This window comes from Girardinichthys multiradiatus, chromosome 9, assembly GCF_021462225.1.
Source record: "Girardinichthys multiradiatus isolate DD_20200921_A chromosome 9, DD_fGirMul_XY1, whole genome shotgun sequence".
In the NCBI taxonomy this organism is placed as follows: Eukaryota; Metazoa; Chordata; class Actinopteri; order Cyprinodontiformes; family Goodeidae; genus Girardinichthys; species Girardinichthys multiradiatus.
Window position 1 is genome coordinate 8,624,245 of NC_061802.1, and position 24,857 is coordinate 8,649,101.

Genomic DNA, 24,857 nt, shown 5'->3' on the forward strand with positions numbered 1-24,857 from the left:
TTTAATGTTCTCCTATACATTCCAACTCTAGGCAGTCTGAAAAATTTTCCATTTCCGTAAGTTTACTTCACTGATTTATGGAAAGAAGTAATAGAAGCAGCTAGAGATCAAACTTTTATTCTTTGTAAGTGGATAACACAAAAATACTGCCTGAACCACAGCTGGTTAAATACAGTAGACATCAGTGATGCTAATCTGTAGCTGTCCCTCCAGTATCTAAAACTATAACAGACAATCACATCACCCCACATAATCCGATTTCCACCAAATCATATATACTGACTGCAGTGTACACACAATAACACATGAGCATATGAATAAGAGGGCATCGCTTGGTGTAGAGGTAGAGTGGGTGCCCCATTTACAGAACCTATCAGTCCTCTACACAGCCATCTAGGGTTCGATTCCTGACTTTGAAACCTTTGCTGGGTGTCTTCCACCCTTCTCTCTCTGCCTATTTCCTGTCGGCCACTAGCGCCACAAAACTTTTTTTAAATGAAAAGGTATGCTTTAAAGTTAAGTGTTGTTTTAAAAAATTCCTCACTTTTCTGTCCCTGGTGCTTGTGCCTCAGACTGATCACATTTCCCTGCATTAGGCATAGCAGCTCATTCTCCAGGTTAAGTCCAAACAATGACGCTGCTCATCTCACCATCAAGTGTCCAGCATTTTCTCTCTGGTTTTCATAGAGTTAGACTTATAGCCTCAATGTTGAGCAGTGGTAACACCTTTTATTAAACAAGATTTGAAGCGTTTTTTGGTTAATGTTTGGTTTAATACGTCTTTATCTCGTGTTCTCATTTTTTACTCCTTGTGTTATGGAGGAATACAGCCTGCCCTTGTGTTAGTGTTGTGCTCTTTCATGCATATTTACCTCAACTGACAATAGATTTAATAGTCTATTACATCTTTGTGTCTGTTGCTGGATCATTTTTTAGATTTACCAACCAGAACTTTGAGTTCAGAGAAGATAAAAATCTTAATTTTAAAGAAATAATTTGGTCTGATTTTGATCAGTATCTGTAAATTTTCTGGTGTACAAACACATCAAATAATACTTTAAGATTCTATTTAAACTGTAATTCTTTCCTGAAAGAAGCCATTCACAGACTTTTTGCTGCTATTTTGGTCTTCTTTACCACAGGAAGTACTCCTGGTTCACTGCTTTCATGTTTAGCTGCCACTCTTTTCTGGACAGCATCAGAGGCAAGACTATTGCTGCTATTAACTTTGTATAGCACCTTGTGTCTGCTGTTTCATAGAAAGTACCCCAGGCACAGTGATGGTGTTTAGCTATTTTTTTCGTAGACAAAGTTAAGCCTCAATTTTGCCCCTTACAAAACCACTGATGGAGCTATTGTTGCCGTTAACTTTGTGTATGTTTTCTCATAGAAAGTAGTCCTCACTCAGTGCTTCCCTGTTTAGCGAGGTCTCTTTCCTGGAACATGGTGTCATTAACAGGGCTTTTGCTTTGTGTCTATTGCCCCTGTGTTGAATTTCTATCTTTCCTGGACAAAGCCATTAACAGAGCTATTCTTTCTGTTAATTAAGTGGAGTTAATTTAATTAGAAGTATTCTTGGAACAGTGCTTCTGCTAACCGCTTGCAGTAGATGGCTGCTCATGCTTACCCCGCTTGTGTTGGAGTCTTTTGAACATTTAAAAGGGAGTGGATCTTCACCACTGTCGCCACGTGCTTGTTCAGGAGAGAGCAAAGTCATACAATGGCAGCAGCAGCAAATGGCTGGGCTTCCTAATGCCCCCTCGATTTGGCCCTACTTGAATCCACTCGGCTCGCATTCCAAGCGTTTCCGTTACTATTTTTTCAGTACCGTTACCTACTAGAGGTCCGACCAGGGCTGAGTCAGGACCACATGTGACGTGAACAGACTGCTGTTCACTGATTGGCCATGGGACCAGTAGAAATAAGAAGGTTTTCGCTGAGGTAGTGCAGGGCAAACTTAGTAAAACTCATGAGCGATTACAACAATATTAATGATCACAATGGCCGGAACAGGTCAAACGGAAATATGATTTTTCTACTTACAAATTATAAACCATGCCTGAAGACTGAAAGAAAAGAAAAAGGACACATCAGCTTTCTGAATTATACGCCGGTGGAACACTGTATTTCATAACATCCTAAACCAGCTGATTACACATGAAATCAGCTGTTCAGACACTCAAGCATTTCCCCCTAAACACACAAAACAATACCACCACAAAACAGCGTGTTTGGTTCGGAACTTTATTGTCCTTAAGCGAACTAGGGTCTGCAAGAGGAGGGAGCAGGCAGAGAGCAGCTGCCCATAATCAGACTGCCTGCATCGGATCAAACGGGAGGAAGTCACAAATGTCCAATAACCAAAATAAACTAACTTCACTTTGGTCAAAAGTCTGTGGATTTGTGCTTTAACGTCCTTGTCCTCATTATTGCCATGGCTGAGACAAAAACTTCCTCATAAAGCCCCAAATTTTTATTTTTTTCAGGTAAACTTTGGAGCATTACCAGCCCAGACAGCAGCCTCTCCTGCCACACCCCCCTCCCATCAGAACCCCTGAGCCTTATTTTATAAATTCTGGCTGGGCTGTGGTCCAATTATCCCAGTGGATCGTTTTTTATATGAAAAAACATGTCTAAGACATTCTTGCATATACAGTAATACAAACAATTTATTTGTGTTTTTATTTTCTATTGAATTATTATTTTTATTTTTTATTATTTCACACAGATTAACACAGTGACGTTAATAGCAGCACAGGCACAGTGGGGCTTCAGACATCAGTGGATCTGTGGAAACACAACTAGTACCGTACCAAGTAGAGTGAAACCGAGAGGAGTGGAGCCGGCTAAAACGACCCAGTGGAAAAGGGACATAAGATGGATAACTTTTTTCGGTCACAATTAAATGTAGGGCTGCAACTAACCATTATTTTTCAAATCAATTAATCTGATTATTAATTGATTAATCGATTAATAATTGGAAAGCAAAAGGTGTTAATAGGAGAATCTCTTTTCACAGAATTTGAACCAGGTGAAGCTAAAACTTTGCCACTTGAAGAGTTCTAGATAGAGCATATTTACCGACTAAGGGTTTTCATCCGAAATGCAAAATTTATATATTTTTTGTACCGTTTTGCCTAATTACTGCTCTGCGTGGGTTGTTTTTTCAGCAAATGGCATGTTTTACAGTTTAACAGTCTAATCCAGTTAACGATTACTAAATTAGCTGATGGTTATTTCAATAATCGATTAATCACAATTAATCCAATTAACTGTTTTAGCTCTGATTAAATGTATTTGGCTGTATTGCATAATAATTAGGATTAAACTGGACTGTATTTATTGGATCAGAATCTGATAAATAATAAGTAGGCATATATTTGACCTTTACATGAACCTTATTTTGATTTGGTGCTGTAAATTACCTGCGCTGAATGGAATTGAAACGTTATCTACCCTACATGAAGCAGATATGTATATATTCCCTGGAAACCAGATAACACCAGATGAAAATCTCTAACCAACACCTTTGTGTTCTCAAGGGTCTTGAAGGATGTGACTCTCCAGCAAACATCTGATGGGTTCTGCAGCCAATGACACAGACAGACGAGCCATTCAGGAGCAGACTGCAGCCTGTAAAGCCGTGTGTTCACCCACCAACTCCTTCATTTACTCACAACTCCATTCAACAAGCAGAGAAACCAAAATGAAAAATTACATCACAGGGTAACTTAAAGAATATGAAAGGTTTTAAAAAATAGGATAAAGTAAATCCCAAAAACAATGTTTATGATAGCATTAACTAAACAATAAGAATAAAATGTATTATTGCAAATGATGTAAAAGATTTTTTCTTTTCCTAAATACTACAGACACTAAACTGAAGTTTTTTGTAAGCTCATCTAAAGGACTGAAAATCTTAATGACTGTAGAATGCATCAAATACAGCTTTCATTTCCAGCATATTTTTCTGCCAAATATTTTCACTGACTGGATAAACATAAATATATTTGGGGTGTCTTCATGCTCTTTGACTCTTCATCCTTCTGTCACATTTTGTCTCATTCACATACAAACATTGCACTAGTTACTTTTGTTTCCTAACTCCTGAGAGCATACTTCCATCTCTTTTGAGCTCTTGGTGACTCCACTGATGTTTCCAAGCCTTATTTAATCTAACAGACACCAACTGTCAGTTTTGTGGTGCTATTTGACATTCCCAAACTTATATTGTGCTCCAAAAGGCTAAGATTAACTGTGAAACATTTTTGTTAAAGGTCTCTTGTGAGAATGTTACCAAAGCAACACACAACTGAGACCAGAATAATAAGCAAGTTGTAAAATGACCTAAATTCAAACTGGGATTAAATTAAATAAAAGCACAGTTTCCAAAACTCATTTTATTATTAGGATATCAAACTCAACCTGCCACAGACCTTTCTGCCTTAATAAAATTTATAATAACGTTTACATGAATCATTGAAATGGCAGGGGCGAAACCAGTTGTGCAGCTGCAATTCAAATATGCTCTGCAATCCAATGAAGTGGAGATGAAGAGAAAACACTGATTAAAGGTCAGCTGTTTGATGGGTTGGAGTGCTGTTGCACTTCAAAGCCCCGCATCATCTGCCCTAAGAACACCATTATTTAATGGACTCACTCTCTTCCATACATCTTTATATTGCAGTCCTTGTTCAAAACATGAAATAAACAAATCTACAAAGTTTTTGTTCTGCGCTGGATGCAAGGAAAACAAGAACTGGATTCTGTTGGAAATGAGTGTTCGGCTGGTTTCTGCACTCAGAAATGCATTTTAGAAATTATCATTTACACAATAACCTAATAAAAATACTACCCTTCTGCCTCAATTAAAAAGAGAGAAAAAACATCTTAACATTTATTGTGAACATCTGTTTTTGTCTTGCATCTACAGGTCCTTCTCAAAAAATTAGCATATTGTGATAAAGTTCATTATTTTCCATAATGTCATGATGAAAATTTAACATTCATATATTTTAGATTCATTGCACACTAACTGAAATATTTCAGGTCTTTTATTGTCTTAATACGGATGATTTTGGCATACAGCTCATGAAAACCCAAAATTCCTATCTCACAAAAAGCATATCATTAAAAGGGTCTCTAAACGAGCTATGAACCTAATCATCTGAATCAACGAGTTAACTCTAAACACCTGCAAAAGATTCTGAGGCCTTTAAAACTCCCAGCCTGGTTCACACTCAAACCCCAATCATGGGTAAGACTGCCGACCTGACTGCTGTCCAGAAGGTCACTATTGACACCCTCAAGCAAGAGGGTAAGACACAGAAAGAAATTTCTGAACGAATAGGTGTTCCCAGAGTGCTGTATCAAGGCACCTCAGTGGGAAGTCTGGGGGAAGGAAAAAGTGTGGCAGAAAACGTGCACAACGAGAAGAGGTGACCGGACCCTGAGGAAGATTGTGGAGAAGGGCCGATTCCAGACCTTGGGGACCTGCGGAAGCAGCGTGGACTGAGTCAGGAGTAGAAACATCCAGAGCCACCGTGCACAGGCGTGTGCAGGAAATGGGCTACAGGTGCCGCATTCCCAGACCTGGGCTACAGAGAAGCAGCACTGGACTGTTGCTCAGTGGTCCAAAGTACTTTTTTCGGATGAAAGCAAATTCTGCATGTCATTTGGAAATCAAGGTGCCAGAGTCTGGAGGAAGACTGGAAGAAAGGAAATGCCAAATGCCAGAAGTCCAGTGTCAAGTACCCACAGTCAGTGATGTCTGGAGTGCCGTGTCAGCTGCTGGTGTTGGTCCACTGTGTTTTATCAAGGGCAGGTCAATGCAGCTAGCTATCAGGAGATTTTGGAGCACTTCATGCTTCCATCTGCGGAAAGCTTTATGGAGATGAAGATTTCATTTTCAGCACGACCGGCACCTGCTCACAGTGCCAAAACCACTGGTAAATGGTTTACTGACCATGGTATCACTGTGCTCAATTGGCCTGCCAACTCTCCTGACCTGAACCCCATAGAGAATCTGTGGGATATTGTGAAGAGAACGTTGAGAGACTCAAGACCAAACACTCTGGATGAGCTAAAGGCCGCTATCGAAGCATCCTGGGCCTCCATAAGACCTCAGCAGTGCCCAGGCTGATTGCCTCCATGCCACGCCGCATTGAAGCAGTCATTTCTGCCAAAGGTTCCCGACCAAGTATTGAGTGCATAACTGTACATGATTATTTGAAGGTTGAAGTTTTTGTATTAAAACAACTTTTCTTTTATTGGTCGGATGAAATATGCTAATTTTGTGAGATAGGAATTTGGGTTTTCATGAGCTGTATGCCAAAATCATCCGTATTAAGACAATAAAAGACCTGAAATATTTCAGTTAGTGTGCAATGAATCTAAAATATATGAATATTAAATTTTCATCATGACATTATAGAAATAATGAACTTTATCACAATATGCTAATTTTTTGATGGTTTTCCAACAGTCTTGAAGGAGTTCCCAGAGATGCTTAGCACTTGTTGGCCCTTTTGCCTTCACTCTGCGGTCCAGCTCACCCCAAACTATCTCGATTGGGTTCAGGTCCGGTGACTGTGGAGGCCAGGTCATCGGGCGCAGCACCCCATCAATCTCCTTCTTGGTCAAATAGCCCTTACACAGCCTGGAGGTGTGTTTGGGGTCATTGTCCTGTTGAAAAATAAATGATGGTCCAACTAAACGCAAACCGGATGGAATAGCATGCCGCTGCAAGATGCTGTGGTAGCCATGCTGGTTCAGTATGTCTTCACTTTTGAATAAATCCCCAACAGTGTCACCAGCAAAGCACCCCCACATCATCACACCTCCTCCTCCATGCTTCACGGTGGGAACCAGGCATGTAGAATCCATCCGTTCACCTCTTCTGCACCGCACAAAGACACGGTGGTTGGAACCAAAGATCTCAAACTTGGACTCATCAGACCAAAGCACAGATTTCCACTGGTCTAATGTCCTTTCCTTGTGTTCTTTAGCCCAAACAAGTCTCTTCTGCTTGTTGCCTGTCCTCAGCAGTGGTTTCCTAGCAGCTATTTTACCATGAAGGCCTGATTCACAGTCTCCTCTTAACAGTTGTTCTAGAGATGTGTCTGTTGCTAGAACTCTGTGTGGCATTGACCTGTTCTCTAATCTGAGCTGCTGTTAACCTGCAATTTCTGAGGCTGGTGACTCGGATGAACTTATCGTCCGCAGCAGAGGTGACTCTTGGTCTTCCTTTCCTGGGGCGGTCCTCATGTGAGCCAGTTTCTTTGTAGCGCTTGATGGTTTTTGCAATTGGACTGGGGGACACCTTCAAAGTTTTCCCAATTGTTCGGACTGACTGACCTTCATTTCTTTATGATTTTTCTTTACTTAGCTGCTTTTTTCTTGCCATAATACAAATTCTAACAGTCTATTCAGTAGGACTGTATTCACCTCATGCACAACACAACTGATGGTCCCAACCCCATTTATAAGGCTTGAAATCCCACTTATTAAACCTGACAGGGCACACCTGTGAAGTGAAAACCATTTCAGGTGACTACCTCTTGAAGCTCATCAACAGAATGCCAAGAGTGTGTGGAGCAGTAATCAAAGCAAAAGGTGGCTACTTTGAAGAACCTAAAATATAAGACATGTTTTCAGTTGTTTCACACTTTGTTCAGTATATAATTCCACATGTGTTCATTCATAGTTTTGATGCCTTCATTGTGAAGCTACAATATTCATAGTCATGAAAATAAAGAAAACTCTTTGAATGAGAAGGTGTGTCCAAACCTTTGGTTTGTACTGTAAATATAAAAGCATCAATGAGAGATTGCTGCAAAGCTGAAGCATTCGGCTGGGGTTCCTTAGATAATGTTTTCTTATTGCAATTGATTGCGTTTCACTGTATTGTATTATTATTGTTAATTAAAGTGTATGTAATTGGAAATGTGCATTGAGATTTGTTCAAACCTGAACTGAGTTGAATAATCCCCTGCATGACTCTAAAAAAACAAGACCATATAAAGACAATAAACGATTTAGAATGCAATCTTTAGCCCTCAAAGAAACTAAATGTCTCCAGCTTTGTGAAGAACCTTCAGGATATGCTAAAAAACATAAATATCAATGGACGTATTTAACCATTTTTAATCCCTATCTGATCTTTGTAAAGTTATTTAATAATACTGTGGACTAGGTTTGTTTGTAACACACCGAGGTTCATTTAGAATCTAATCAAAGTAATAGAATAGAATGAAGAGCCTGCAAATAAAAGCTATGAAAACATCACTCTGTTAAAAGAATATGGTGCCCTCTTTCATCCTATAGACTTTAAAAACTTAAAAATATGTTTAGTTGACTTTCTCTTCTAGATGAAACCACTAAAGGAAAAATTGTTGTTATTAACTCTTGATTTTTTCTTCATCATAGAAAGTACACCTGGATCAGTGCAATCTGCTGGGTTTCCTTAAATAGAAAATGGTTTAATCAATTGAAATAATAGACTGAACTTTAATGCGTGTAGCTGACTTGGAACCTGTCCATATGATTGGACTAAATTGACTTTTTCTTGTAAATTACCTTGAGAAGATATTTACTGTGACTTGCCTCTATATAAATACATTGAACTGAACTGAATTGATGCAAAAGTTAAGTCATGTTTGAGAAACTCCTGTTGTATGGAAATTTAACTGTACCAAGTCTGTTTATGCAAATTCAGATATTTAAGAATAAATATTATCTTTTGTGACACCGTTTTAGAGAGAGAGAATAGGTAGCATAACAGGAAAAACATCTGTGTTTTTAGATTTTTGTACAAAACTGACTTTAGGCATCAAAATGTTAGGAAACTACTGACCCCTGGGACTCAGATGGCAGAAACAGTCTCCATTTGCCTCAGTAGGGAGGAGAAATGGCCCAGACTGAAAGAGATAAAAGGAAGCACACACTGTCCAAGCTGAGTTTATAGTTAGCTCTCCAGATATGTGTTAAATAAATTATGCATTGTGTGTCATGTTGTGATCCTTTTTGTGTTATTTTTATTTAAAGTCATATAACTTGCCTTTTATAAAATCAAGTTTGTGTTGCTTTGTTACCCTCTATTGTCACATTTCTATGTCTCATTTGTAGTAACCTTGCAGTAGGTTTCAGTAATTCTCTTCCCCTCATGAACTTATGTTTAAATTAATTATTGCCAGTTAAAATGCAATGTTCCTCCGTAATAGATGTTTTTCCGCTCACTTTTTAAAGGGTACAAGAAAGAATCCAATTTGGTGGGGCATTCAGAGGAACATGAAAAAATATTTTTTTAACAGTATAAAGTCATTTTCACAATTTGAGGTTGCTGAGGTGACCCAAATGAAGGTAATCAGAGATAACACAAGGAGGACAGGACATAAAACCAGGGGAGAACAAATCAATCTAATTGTCAATCACATTTTATTTATAACGCACCTTTCATACTAAAAGCATCTCAAACTGCTGTACAGAATTTAAAACAATAAACCAGTTGTCACCCCTTCCCCACATGAAAAAAGCAGAAATTTGCATGTAAAATGTATGGACTGAGCACAGAAGAGTCAGATCAGGATAAACAGCTAAAACGATGGGTCTTGAGCCTGTTCTTGAAAACATCAATATTTTTAGCAGCCCTCAGGTGCTCCGGAAGACAGGGGCCATACTGGAAAGAAGCCCCTCAGTAAGTCTGTATTCTGACTCTTGGGACTGTTAACAATGAAGGAAACCAGCAGAGAACAATGAAAACCAGGAAGCTTAAATACATAGCAGGTGTGATTCGTTGTATGGCAACCAGGTGAGCACAACGAGAGTTCAGACCAGGTGAGGGAGAGTCCAAGAAGAGAACTGAAGGAAGGTGACAATTAGACACAGAATAAATGCAGGGAGCCGAACCAAACATAAAATGACTTACAAACCAATGGGAAAAGACCAACACTAAACATGAGTCTAAACAAACATGCACAAGGAACAGAACACAGGGAAAAACTCAACACAAAGGAATGAACTTGTATGACAAGACCTTAATACCAATAATAAACAATGCTAAATGATCACAATACAAACACGAATGAGAACCAAAAACAAAAATAGCTGTGGATCATGACAGCAAAAGATATGAGCCGCATTATTTGTTAAAAGTGTTTTTGCATTCTTCTGGTAGTTAGGAATCAGTAAGAAAAAAAAGAAGGTGGTTACTTGATTCACATTTTATACAGAACATAAAACAAATACATTTTTCAAAAACAAATCAGTAGGAAGTAAAATTTGATATGATTTTTCTTTTCATCTTTAAAATAATAGAAACGCAAATATCCTGTATCTTCTTCTATGCAGGTGCCTGCAATTGATCTATGCAGGTACCTTCTTCTTGCAACCACAGTACACTATGTCTCAGAGCTGAAGTCCCATATACTTTTACAACACAAAACAATAGTAATGATCTAATGCAATATTTACAATATTTACATTTAATGAGAAATATGAATGTATGCATTTCTATCATGTAATTTTGAAAATACCAACCCCTTTTATTGACAGTGGCATTCCACTGTGAAGAGTATTATTTCCTAAAGCAAGCTGAGGTGTAGAGGGTGTCAGAATTGGTGAGGACAGGTCGATTTTGTGTTTTTATGTTTTTCTTTTTGATGAAAATAAAACCAAAACTAATGTTTTTGCTCATTAATTTCTTTTTTATGCAATAACTAAATAAATAAAAACTGCGTGCATTTCAGTAGGGATTCTTAATGAGCAATTTCAAATGATCAAAACATGCACTGACCCAGTGACGTCACCGAGTGAATGATATACTCAATTAGTTGATGCTAAGCTGTGGTGAAAACGGGACATCTTTTTCTTTTTCTTTTGGTAGTGGGGTTATCTTTTTATTATTTTGAATATGAAAAGATGATCAATGTAATTTCAAACTGCTGCTCACCTGTTTATGCCCACTAAAAAAGAAAAATGGCTTGTAGTCTACTTAATTTTAATATTTTGTATAAACAAAAATCAAATAAGCGCTTTTGTTGGTCAGTACTGGTTTCTGACGAGAAAATCCAGCTACCAAAACACGCAAGGTAACGATTTATTAAATCATTGTTACATCAAAAAAAAAAAAAAAAAGGGATTTTAATTTGCTGAATGGTCGTTTGACTGGGACTGTTTGTTCAATCATTGTTTTTCCCAGCAGCGTTGAACGCATCACGGGCCCCTGATCCATTGATCCAGAGATCCAGGCGCCGGTGGGACTCCTCGCTGTGTCCACGCCTCCTACTTTCACTCCCATTGTGGCGAATCTCTGGCTCTCACACACTTTGCCAGACTTCCAGGAGTTGGAAGGAAGACCAGAGGAGGTTACGACGCAAAAAAAGAAAGAAAAGGGGAAAACAGCACAAACATATCCACTTTTCCGCATGGATATGCCTCCTCTTCGGGGACGTTTAGGAGGCGCGGTGGTTTGCGTTGCTGGGAGTACTTGAGGCTCCTACCGGAGAGAAAGCGCACTCGTACTCTCCGCTGCAAAGTTGTAAAAGAAGTTCCCTTGAAGTTCTTGTTTTTTTTCTCCGCCACCAGTTCAGTTCAAACACCGTGTTTCCTCCAGCGCTGCGAACCTCCTGCCATCATGGCGAGGCGGACTGCGGAGGCTCAGACGCCGAGGACTCGCGCTGCTTTCCGGGGTAAATACCTTTCCCTCCGCGGCGGCTCGGTGGCTTTTTCGTGGCGCCTCGCTTTGATTTGCTCGGCTCTTTCTTGTGGATACTGCAGAGCCGAGACGGAGTTTTCCATCCTGGAAGAAGCGCAAGTTTTGGCGGAGCAAATGAAAAAGCTGTCTTCGCAGGAGCTGGGAGTGTTTACAATGCAGGTAAAAAACAAATAGTTACATTTTACTCACATTTTAGATAATTAGTTCATTTTAAACTGGCGCTGACTTGGTGTCCTGCATCCTAAATACTGTAGAAGAAGGAACCCAGTCGGGAAAAACATTGGAGTGTTATGAAACTATAAGCTGTGGCGTTGCAGCGCTACAGCAATGCTTTGAAGTTTGGGTGCATTAATGTGGAGCATCAGTATGCGGTCCTTCGATAAGTCTTGACGAGGAATTGCATCAGGAGACATTAACTAATTATGAGCAAAAGGAAGCTATCATGAAGTTGTCTCTTTCAGCTCATGTGATTCATGTGTCTGCTTATGCATATCATTGTCTTTTAACCTGTGGCTTTTGTGCACAACCGGCAGTCCGTTTTAAATGCAGCAACCCACAGACCCGTCAGTAAAAATCCCGAGTTTTCTTGCATTTCGTTCGGATAATAATTAAATCACAAATAAGGCAAATTGTCCCACGCCCCCAGGAGAATAATTTTAACTTCCTACAAATGTGTTAATTGCTGAGATGCACCAATCAGTTTCTTAGATCGGTATAGGCCAATTATTTCAGTGATTGTCAGGCCAGATTATTCATGTAATTTTAGAAATCAGACAATGCTTATAGATATATTTTTGCAGAAACAAAATAGTTTAATTCTACATACAATTGTATTAATTAGTTAAAAATTACATTTTTGGGGACATCTTTTAGCAAAAGGCCAATCAGGCTTTTTTATAGCCTGTACCAATTTCCAGTTTTCTTTAAAGTGCAACCTGCCCATTCTAATTTTCTAAGGACTATATAAGTCGAAAGAGAAAATATGCTGCAGCCAGAGAGCTAGAAGAGCAAACAGTAAATATTTTTATGATTAAAAAGGAGGTAAATTCTTGACCTTTTTGGTTTAGAGATGCTCTGATGTAAACACATTTCCAGTGTTCTTTAAAGTGTGACTTGTAGATTTCAGAGTTTCAGAGGAAAATGTGCTGCATGTTTATTGCTAGAGTTTTAAATGAGGGAATTGCAAGATTATCCCTATTTATATATCAAACAATGTGTCCCTAACATTTATCTGATTTTTGCTAAACTCAATACAAAATATAACAGAGAACTGCTTTCTTGCTGATGTGTTTATTGACAGCAAACGGTGGGATTTCTTTGTTTTGATGGATTTAATCAATAAGGGGAAAGAAATCAGGAGTTTGTGGCATTTGACCTGCCGATCAAGGGAAAATTATTTGATTCTGGTCTCTAGCCAGTAAACTGGTGCTTTTAAATTTCTGTTTTACACTTCTCACTGATGAAAAGGATTTTATGTTGCAGCTGGAACATATTGAAAGCAGACAGTATGAACACCTTTAAATCCATACCCTGTCTTGTCCATCCGTGCAGAGTGCCATAAACACACCAAATGGCAGGGTGCAGGGGTGGTGGTTGCTGTGTGGATTTGAGGTAGTGTGATGGGGGTGTTTTGCACTTCAGAGGCAGAGCAGCTCACAGGCCTCGAACACAGAGGCAAGCAGCATGGTGGGGTGGGGGTGGGGGTGTAGGAGGGTTAGGCCCCCAAATGGTATTTCATCTTCTCTGCCTCCACACTGAGCCGCCTTCATCCCAGCACTGGGAGTCGGCTTTGAGGGCTTCCTCTGATCCCGGCAGATCCGGCATTGTCACTGCTCATCCCCTCCCCGAGACCCAGTTAGTTCTCTCTCTCTTTCTCTCTGTCGTTCTCTCTCTTTTTCTTGCATTATTTGTGTTTTTCTGCCTGTAAATAGAGAATTAATGCCTGTTTTTCTCTGAATTAAGAGGGAAGGCGTTCTGTCGACTACAAAGAAGTAATTAATTAGAAATAATTTTAGCTTTTGTCAGTCTCACTTTAGACTTTTACGACTGTTTTAAAATTCATACCGAAAGCGGCATTCAGCGTCACTCCAGAGCGTCAGGAGACAACTCCCCAGAGTTGTCGTGTGGTTGTATAAGCTGTGAGAATCTGTCTCGGTAGGGAGCTGATCCGACTGATTGCGATGGGTTTTGTGCCGCCACGAATGGAACAAACATGTATGCAGGGAAAATGCTATGTGAATGCAGAGTGCAGGAATCTGGTGGATGTTTGGGTGAAGCCTGAATTAAAACCTTTTGGGGGTTTCAATTAAACTGGATCATTCTGAGCCTGTTTTTTATTAAGTGGAGTTTTTCTTTTGCCCTCCAAATGTTTTTAACTAAACAACATCACTGCAAGTCCCTGCAGCCCTCACATGAGTTGCATGTGAGAAAGCAGCTGTCCAGATCAGGCTGGATGAGATGCTGTGTGGACTTGATCCTGTGAGCTTCCTGCTGTGGTCTGTGCAGTATCCGGAAGATTTATAGTAAATAAGAAGTGGTGTTTCTAATATACAGCTGGTGTGAAAGTAGAGCAATGGTAACACTGTTCCCTTTTTAAAGGTTATCGTGCTTGTAGAGCAAATATATCACCAAAAATATTAATTATTGGTGATATTCAAAATGATTTTTGCTAAATTCATTGTCAAAGACATTTTGCAATCACTGTTAATATCCTACTAAATTACTGACAATGTGAGCATTGTTTTTTCTTTCATTTGTTCCTGCTTCCTGTAGGTTCTGCCCAGGTACCAGCCCTTTCCTAAGATAATCTTCTAGCTTATTTTTACCCAGTTCTTTGCAAAAGTATGCATAACCCTTAAAGATTTTTCACATTTTGCCAAGCTAACTCTACAAGATTTAATATGTTTTAGTCGTACATCAATAGAATGAAGGGCATAATTTTGAAATGGAAGGAAATTTGTTTTTGAACATTTTTTACAAATAAAAATCTGAAAAACATGATGTCAGTGCTCTGACGCCCCCAAATGAAATCCACTGCAGCCAATTGCATTCAGAAGTCCCCTTATTGGGAATATAGTAAAACAATATCCTAAGCTTTTGACATCTCACAGAGCACTGTTCTGTCCATCACCTGGAAATGAAAGAGTGACAAGAAGAAGGCTGTGGGAAGTCCTGTTTAAAGTTTCTGACAAGCTCTGTGGGATACGCAGGGACCATGCAAAAGACAGTGTTCTGGATAGATGAGACCCCATGGGCCTCTTGCAAAACTCTTTGTAAAGAAAACTAACACTGCACATCCAGTGAAGGCGCCCAGTAGGACAACAACCCTAAACATATATTGTTAGAGTGGTCCAGTCAAAGTTCAGACATCAGTTGAGAATCCAATTGAGAATCTGTAGTAAGAACTGAAAATTGATATTCTCAGATGCTCTCCATCTAACCTGACTGAGCTGGAGCTTTTTACACAGAAGATTGATCAAAGTATAGACCCAAGGGCAACGAATAGAAATGCACCCTTCACTCTCTGGTAGCAATTTATTATTTTCCTGTCAATTTGCAATTGCTTGACTTTCATATAGAAGCATAATATACACTGAAATGTTTTAGTATAATGGGACAAAACATAGAATTGGTTCATGGGGTATAAACAGTTTTTAAGGGCCTTTTATATTTATCACACCTCTTCTGTAGTCTGCTTCGTGTTGAGAAGATTCTGTCTGGAAAAAATTCAAAAAGTATGTACAAAAACAGATTTAGAAGGTAGTTTTATATTTTTCCTACTGTGCTGGTTTTTAAGGTGCACGTTTGTAAAGGTTCCGTTTTGTTGCTGAATGAGTGTCCTAGAATCTGAGTTGAAAATGTAATTGTAGTTATCTCTGCTCCACCCCTCATTCTTTTAACGCTGTGTAATCTGAGACTGGCCTGCCTGTTACTGAATTTCCCACGGGACATGACGGTGTACCGATGACACTTTCCTCTCGTTAATATTCATTTTTTTGGTTTCTTGCTAAACTTATCTGGAAGGTTTTATTCATTTTCAAGTTGATTTTGTTTTTCTCCTGCTGCAGCTGGAGCACAGTTGCAGAGTTCATTAGGAAGTGTTTTCTCATTGGTTTTGTTTCTCTTTATAATCTCAAGGTTTAATGTGTTTTGGCTGGTTTTCTTTCAAAAACCCCAATATAGACGTTTCTCAAAGTTGTGAAAATATGTTCTGAACGATGTGCTTCGACTTGTCTGGGATAAATCAAATCTGTTTATTAGAAACATGATTAGTATCTGAAATATTTGTACCATTTTAGCTCAAGGTGGTTTTTAAATGTAATATTCTTGATGACTATCTCAGGGAGACTCCACTGCATTGGTCATTTGGAGTAAGACCACACTGTAGAAGTCATATGCATTCAAATTCTGGTGCTTTTGCATTATTCCCAAATTCTAGTCCTTCGCATTTAAACTCTGGTATTACTGCTGAGTGATCTATATTAGCTGTTTATCTCCAAGACTAGGTTTTGGACCTTATATATTTTTCTGCTACCGTTTGCAAATTTATCAAACTACAACATAATAGTGGTTTAATAGTGGTTTGCCACCATTCTCGGTTCTACCTTAATAAAGGCAGAACCAAGGTAAAACCTTTTTCTTTTACCAGTTGTAGTGCCTCTACCTATCCTCCTATGGGAAGAATGTACTCGCTGTATTCTGTTTATGTTCAGGTACTTCTAGGCATGACTTGATATGAGATTCCCACAGTGTAACCATGAGGAGAAATTCTAGTTTGATTGCATTTACACCAAATTTAAACACAATCTACTGGAAAAAGGTCAAATTTTTTTGTACTCCTGCTTAACCTATCTTGGGATTAGCGGGTTAATTAGTCAGGCTATCTGCTCGGGCAGCCAGCTTACCAGCCATGCCGGTCACAGCTTGTCAATTAAAATTTAAAAAGCAGCAGCAGTTTGGAAGTATTTTCAAGCAGCTTGATTTGGCTGACTTGTAAGCCAGGGTAAAAGTGCCTTCTTTCAGCCCTCTGACAGGCAGTATCCAGCAGCAGGTGGAGGAAGGGCAGCGCTGCATTAGCCAGTGCTTCACCCAACCAGTAAAACAAAAAGAGCATTTCAATGTGTACGCCATATTGCATTTGACCACACTTTCAAACAATCATGAACCCCAAGTTGTGATTAGACTGGTTTATTGCTTTTCCCTGGATTGTGCCAGGCAGACCTGAATTGTAACATTGGGATCACACATTTCTATTAATGAGGAGTGAATTGGTTGATGTTCAGTCTTGTGTGAAATCTACCAGTCGTGGGCATCAGATTCTTTGCCAACCTATAAAAATGCAGCAGTTGTTGAGGTTTTCTTGCCCTGCCATTGACAGGTTTAGGTTTGAATAATTTATTGAGTTTTGTTGTTGTTAGGTGCTGGTTATGTTATCACCTTTGCCATTTTGAATTTGTGCAATTAAGGTTGTACCGTGCTTTTGGCATGGGTTAAGAAAGTGGTTATTTAAGACCTGATCAAATGTTTTTGTTTCGACTGTGCTGACATGAACACACCCCTAGTCAGCCTGTCTTTAGCTCAGTTGAACCACTGAGTTACTCAGTAAATTTTTCACTACAGCCTCATATGGGGCAATTTTAGGGTAGTTTTTAGTATCTAATTAAAAGAGAAGAAGAAAGTAATTTCTCAGCAACAATTCAACACAGTGTTCCATCATTGTGGGCCCTGGGAGATAAGTTATCCAAATGGAGAAAAACAGAATTCAGAAGGGGGGCGTGCAGATGTTAATGAGGCAGGTTGGTCCACGGAGTAATCGCCACTAACTGAATATTGATTATGATTTCAGATCAATAGAAGAAAAGGGGAAAGAGGAAATGGTGTTGCACTGGTGCTATGTTTAGTCTGTATTTTTTCTGGTTTGGGTTGGATCTGAAAGCAGCAATAGCCCAGACCGATTCCTTGTGGTTCTCTTTATCTTGGACTCAGTGCTTCCAATAAGTTTGTTTTATCGGACACATACTCCTCAGTTCTTTTTTTTCCTCCACCTCCAGCCTTTTTGTAACCTTCCATTTCTCATTTTACTACTTTCCCTTTTATTGTCCCTCAGCTGGTTAAACACAGGCCCTGCTCTTTATCCTCCCTTTATATCTTTATATTGAACCAGTTGGAGAGTTTGGGGAGGGGGGGGGGGGGGGGGGGGGGGGGTTGAGGAGATGTAGCAGGGGCATCAGAATTCCTGCTATGCTCTCTGCAGTAAAAGCTTCAAAGCTTTCTTGCGCCTTGCTGCTCTCCTTGCACAGCTCTGAGTTCTGTCAAGGTTACTTTCACACTCTCAGACCCATTGCTTCATCTGGGAATATACCTGCGTCTAATCTATTTTCTTTTTAGACTTGGAGTGTCTTTCATTTTTTATGTATGTCCAGCCACATTCCTTTAGGTAACAGCAACCTTAAATGAATCGAACAACATGGCATTTTATATAAAAAGATTAATGCCATCCGGTGTTTGAGTTTTTGTCTCACCTGCTTTCACATGTCTTCAGGTCGACGGAGCTACAGGTGCTTCCTATAAGAGCAGAAATCTTCTTACACCTCCCATAAATCGTGATGAGTCTTAGTGATTTATAGGCCCTCAGGGGATTTGCTGAAATCTATGTGCTTGTGTTCTCTTCCATAACTGTTATTGCTGGGAGTATTTCTATTTTAAACTTCCTTGTTTTTAAGCAGGCCCTTTGGATTTTAATTCCCAAGTTGCAGTTAATACCAGAATAACTCCAAGCTACACTTTGTTTTTTATTTTCTTGATAAAATTTAAACGATGTTACACACAATTTTGTGTGTTTGGCTTTTAAGTTGCCTGGTTATGGTTATGTTTTTTTCTTTTCTTCAATAGAGTCCCACTGGGATGTCTGCGATCTTTAAAAACTTACAGAATCCTCTTTGTATGAGACCCTAAAGTTCTTGGCTTGTCAGAAAAACAACCTGGGGGAAATGGCCCAGTTCTGTTCACTCTACCTTTGTCGGCCCATCTCCGTGAAGATTAGAACAGAGCAAAAAGCCACAATTTTTCAAAGTGTGGGATTGTTTGAATGTGTTGGCTTGTATCCAGATATGGGAGAGGCACACAGGATCCATACGTCAAGCTGCCTCAAAGCAGACTGTCTCCAATCTTCAAACTGAACACACACCAGCCACTGTCTTCAGGATTAAGAGCCATAAACCTCCTAATTTAAGTGTAAGACAGTGTAAACCTTTGTAAGATTTGAAAAATAGCATTTACATGAACCTCAATGACAAAAAGCCATGGAATTGGCTCTGATTAGCTGTGAGCTCGACTCTCTGCATGATGTAGGCTAGAAGTTCTTAAAGCAGCACAGCAGAAACACAGGAATAATTCAATTCAGTTTTATTTATACAGCGCCAATTCACAACACATGTCGTCTCAAGGGACTAAACAAAAGGTTTGGAATGGTGCGGGGTCATCAACCAGTCTGGATGGGGTTACAAATCTATTTTTAAGGATTTGGGATTATGTCATCCACAAATGGAGGAAACATTGAACAGTGGTGAACCCTGCGTTAAATGACTGGCTGACCAAAAGAACTCCAAGAACGTGTCCAAAACGTATCCAAGAAGTCACCAAAGAATCCAGAACAACACCTAAAGCACTCCAGGTCTCAGTAGTCTGAGTTCAGCTCAGTGTTTATGATTCAACACTAAGAAAGAGACCAGACAAAAAAATACACCAACTTAAGTTCATAAAAACAGTTAACTTATTTGTCATTAGTCTGATCTTTAATTAAATCATAAGTATCTTACATATCTTTCAGAGGTCCTAAAGTAAATGTACTGACTCTTCCAGAAAAAAAAGGCATTCATTTGATACATCCTTCGTCATCCTTATGTCACTCGAGCCTCTTCCATAATTCTATACCAGTGTAAGTACAGCTTAATGCCCTCTGTTTAGTTTTAGTTTCTGCTGGTCGGAGGTTAAAATTGAGAAACCGATGTTCCTCCCTATGTGCACCAGCTGTTGTGGTTTAAATCTTTGTCCTGACGTGGCCAGATCATTTATGCATCTGCTTTTTGATCCTTTTCCCACATTTCTCAGCAGAAAGAGGGCCCCTCTGTGTTTGGCCTTGACTGATAGTGGGCTTGAAGTGTTTTTGCAGCCCCAGCCATCCTTCACATTTCTCTGTCTGTTTATGTTTTTCTTTTGTCCTCTATCTCTTTTACTCATATCTTGAACTGATTTGCCTTGAAATTCAGAATGCCTGCTAGGAGTCTAGTCTGAATGGTTTTGGGGATAAATTCAGAGTGCGGTTGATTAGACGAAATAACATTCTCTCTCTCTGCAAAGCAGGCTGCCTTGATGAGTTTGACCCGATATTAAAATGCCACTTTCAGTTATCGGAAATCTATGTTTATGATAATCATAAATGTAATCCAAGCTTTCTTTTCAGTTAATGTTTGGGCTTCATCTTCATTATCAAACAAGATGATCTGATATCACTGTCCTCGTGCCACATTCTGTTTAAAAATGCCCTCCTTTCTGTTTTATTTTCAAAATGCATAACTATTGTTGTTGTTCTGATTGGTCACAGTGAAGCCACCATCAGCTCCAGACAGAGGTAGACCTTTGCTCTGAGTATGCAGAGATTTTCAGCCATTTTTAGAAGAGAGGCTGCTTGGTGGCGGTCTAAACAGGACTGATTTCAAGTTTGGGCACAGATACCAAATCAGCACTAGAGGCGCTTCGGTGCAGAAGTCTCTGAAGCAACTTTAATCAAACCAGATGCCCGGCTCTTCCTTGATTGATATGAGTCTTTGCTTTTCCACCCAGCTGAAAAATGGCTCTTCTTGTAGCTGCTGTGAGGATGATCTCCTTGTACAATGAGCTTTTGCACCTAACAGGCTTGGATTCTCCCCCACATGAGCTAAAAGCCCTCTGATTTATTTACTTTTTTAAACTGCCAATGGGGAGGTTACTTGAGATATATGGTGTCCTGTGTAAAAATGGGATTTAAGACCAACATAGCCTCGACTTCTGTTAACAGTTTGTCTTTGATTTGTATAAAAATTTAGGGTACTATTTATTAATGTTTAGAAATGTACATATAGCTCTGACGCACAGGTTTCCTACGAACTTGTGTTTTCCAGGCCCAGATAATTATGGAAAAGGTTTTTGTGTTTCCAGACCTGTTACCTTTCAAAAAAAAAAAAAAAGAAATCTGGAAAAAGCCTTTACTTTATTGTTCTTCCACATAGGGCTGGGCGATGGGGACATAAAATTTGATCACAATATTTTGGTGTATTTATTGGTATAACGATTAAAGTGACGATAAAAAAACTATTTACAACTTCTATTCAGTCCTTTTTTTAGTTAAATGTATGTGTGGCTGTGACTGCATCATAGCAACACAAACATTGCTCCCAATAAACAAACTCATTTTTAAATAGGCTTCTTCAGGTCACCAGATACATAAAGAAGTGTGATATATTATCACTAATCTGCACACAATTTCTGCATTTAATCATATTTTGCAATTAAATATTTATTGATGCCAGTGTTTCCATGGAAGCAGCAGTGGAGAAAATAGTAAAAAATTTTCACAGTAGAGTCAGTTTTAGGGGTTTCAAATCAATTTTAATTGAAATTTATCGTTGTCTAGATAAATCTAAATTCTTATCATAAGAAATTTTTCATGATAACTATAAACAATATGATAAATTCCCTGCCTTAGTTCCACGTTTAAAACCAGGGTAGAACTGCCTTAAAATTCATTAATAAAATGAGACACAAAACAACTAAGAACTGAAAATATAATGTTCAAAAGTGTGAAATTGTTTCATGGAAAATATTTTGGAACCCCAAAAAGAACTAATTTAATTACAGGTCCTTCTCAAAATATTTGCATATTGTGATAAAGTTCATTATTTTCCATAATGTCATGATAAAAATTTAACATTCATATATTTTAGATTCATTGCACACTAACTGAAATATTTCAGGTCTTTTATTGTCTTAATACGGATGATTTTGGCATACAGCTCATGAAAACCCAAAATTCCTATCTCACAAAATTAGCATATCATTAAAAGGGTCTCTAAACGAGCTATGAACCTAATCATCTGAATCAACGAGTTAACTCTAAACACCTGCAAAAGATTCCTGAGGCCTTTAAAACTCCCAGCCTGGTTCATCACTCAAAACCCCAATCATGGGTAAGACCGCCGACCTGACTGCTGTCCAGAAGGCCACTATTGACACCCTCAAGCAAGAGGGTAAGACACAGAAAGAAATTTCTGAACGAATAGGCTGTTCCCAGAGTGCTGTATCAAGGCACCTCAGTGGGAAGTCTGTGGGAAGGAAAAAGTGTGGCAGAAAACGCTGCACAACGAGAAGAGGTGACCGGACCCTGAGGAAGATTGTGGATAAGGGCTGATTCCAGACCTTGGGGGACCTGCGGAAGCAGTGGACTGAGTCTGGAGTAGAAACATCCAGAGCCACCGTGCACAGGCGTGTGCAGGAAATGGGCTACAGGTGCCGCATTCCCCAGGTCAAGCCACTTTTGAACCAGAAACAGCGGCAGAAGCGCCTGACCTGGGCTACAGAGAAGCAGCACTGGACTATTTGCTCAGTGGTCCAAAGTACTTTTTTCGGATGAAAGCAAATTCTGCATGTCATTCGGAAATCAAGGTGCCAGAGTCTGGAGGAAGACTGGGGAGAAGGAAATGCCAAAATACCAGAAGTCCAGTGTCAAGTACCCACAGTCAGTGATGGTCTGGGGTGCCATGTCAGCTGCTGGTGTTGGTCCACTGTGTTTTATCAAGGGCAGGGTCAATGCAGCTAGCTATCAGGAGATTTTGGAGCACTTCATGCTTCCATCTGCCGAAAAGCTTTATGGAGATGAAGATTTCGTTTTTCAGCACGACCTGGCACCTGCTCACAGTGCCAAAGCCACTGGTAAATGGTTTACTAACCATGGTATCACTGTGCTCAATTGGCCTGCCAACTCTCCTGACCTGAACCACATAGAGAATCTGTGGGATATTGTGAAGAGAATGTTGAGAGACTCAAGACCCAACATTCTGGATGAGCTAAAGGCCGCTATCGAAGCATCCTGGGCCTCCATAAGACCTCAGCACTGCCACAGGCTGATTGCCTCCATGCCACGCCGCATTGAAGCAGTCATTTCTGCCAAAGGATTCCCGACCAAGTATTGAGTGCATAACTGTACATGATTATTTGAAGGTTGACGTTTTTTGTATTAAAAACACTTTTCTTTTATTGGTCGGATGAAATATGCTAATTTTGTGAGATAGGAATTTTGGGTTTTCATGAGCTGTATGCCAAAATCATCCGTATTAAGACAATAAAAGACCTGAAATATTTCAGTTAGTGTGCAATGAATCTAAAATATATGAATGTTAAATTTTCATCATTAAATTATGGAAAATAATTAACTTTATCACAATATGCTAATATTTTGAGAAGGACCTGTATACTCACTTGTTCCAGATGCAAAGCATAAATATTTTAACATTTTACTGAGAGTTATTTACTGAGAACCAATTGTCTGTTTTTAGCTAACTTTTTCTGTAATACATTTCCCGGTTCCGATCCACCTCTTACCTCCGTTTCATGGAAAACGAATGTTTGCTATTCCTTGGTTTGTTTGATTTCAGTTTTTTCCTCAGACTCCTGCAGGCCTTATTTAGTTCACTGCAAGAGAAATGATAAAACCAAAGACCATCCTCCTTTGGTTAGTCAATCTGTTGACTGACCATGTGGCCCCAGACTTAAAATAAAGGAGTGGGGGCCTGGTGGTACAATACGCATTTGGGGGGACAAGCAGCAGAATTTAGAGACCTGCTCCCTCCCCCAGATGAGTTTGATTTTTAGCTCTCCCATCCCCCACAGCATGCACACACACATTCACACACTACTGCAGAAGAGGCTTTGCATTCTCGGTGAGAGTTGGAACTCCTACTGTGCAGAAGGGACTAGACTTCTTTTTATTAGATTTTTTAACCTCTTTTTTTTCTCTTCATGCTTATGCCTGCTCTTTCTCACGTTTTCAGTTCTAAGTTGCATACAGAAACTTTGTGTTTGGTGAGGTGCCTTTCTGAGGTTCAAAGATCCATCCATGCTTTTCACCTCTTTGGATTGTGACTTTGCATATGTAACAGCAGCCTTCAGGGTTGTTCCCCCGAGGCAGAGAGCAGGAGGAAAAAATGCTAAACGAGGTGCATGGGTTGGGAGAGAAAGAAGATTCAGAGAGATTTTGTGCAGCTGATCCAGCCTTGGCATAGCAGGCTGTCACATAGTGGAGTCTGGGACACATACATAAAAACAGTCAGTGCAGTCTCTTGAGTTTGTGTGGAGTTAAAACACTTCTCAAAGTTCAGGGTCACAGAGTGATGGAGGTCACCTCTGTTGGTTTAACTTCTTTCTGCACAGCCATTTATATGTCTGCTGCCACTTAGAAATTTGGCATAATGAAAAATTCAAACCAGACCTGCAGAAAGTGTTGGAAGTTCATTTGAAAAATTCAAGACATGAAAATTCCCAATAAAACCAAGCTTGTACACCCTGTTCTTGGTTTTGAAATGTACTGAAATTTTATTTTGTATCATCAGTCCAGCTGGAAAAACAAAAATGATTCAAATTCACCATTAAACCTAAAATTAGTTTAAATTCATGCTCATGAGCGTATGTAAAGTTCTGACTGGTGCTACATATTATTAATAAAGAGACACCAAACAATATTCGTCTTTGATTTTAGGATCAAAGTTTTATTGGAGTCCATTATTTATTTTTCCTTTTCCCCTCCCCTAAGTCTGATTCAACCGGAGATCAGCCATAGAAACAGAACAAGTATGAACAAACATTGCAAGTTACCTCCCCAACAGTCTTCCGAAACCAAATTGAAATATTTATAAAATTCTTAAAAGGTGCATTAAATACAGAAGAAGCTGTTGCTCTTAATTTCAAGTTTTTCTAACATGAGCAGCTGCTGTTTTCAGGCTGAGTGGAGCTGTACGCTTCTGTAAAAGACATCCAGAGTTATTTTCTTAAAGCCTCATCAAAGTCTAAGAAGGAGACATAGGCCTCAGTGTCCCTAGTTTTGTCTTTTGTCCGT

General features: G+C 39.3%; 1 protein-coding gene across 1 annotated transcript in view; it reads left to right on the forward strand.

The window, feature by feature from the left end:
- The first annotated feature begins 9,432 nt into the window (after positions 1–9,432).
- The window catches only part of cachd1 (cache domain containing 1), a 106,568-nt gene continuing 91,143 nt past the window's right edge, over positions 9,433–24,857 (forward strand). The window contains exon 1 of the mRNA XM_047375153.1: positions 9,433–11,872. Within this exon, the coding sequence (XP_047231109.1) occupies positions 11,633–11,872 (240 nt within the window). The 5' untranslated portion in view covers positions 9,433–11,632. The remainder of the gene's footprint in view (positions 11,873–24,857) is intronic.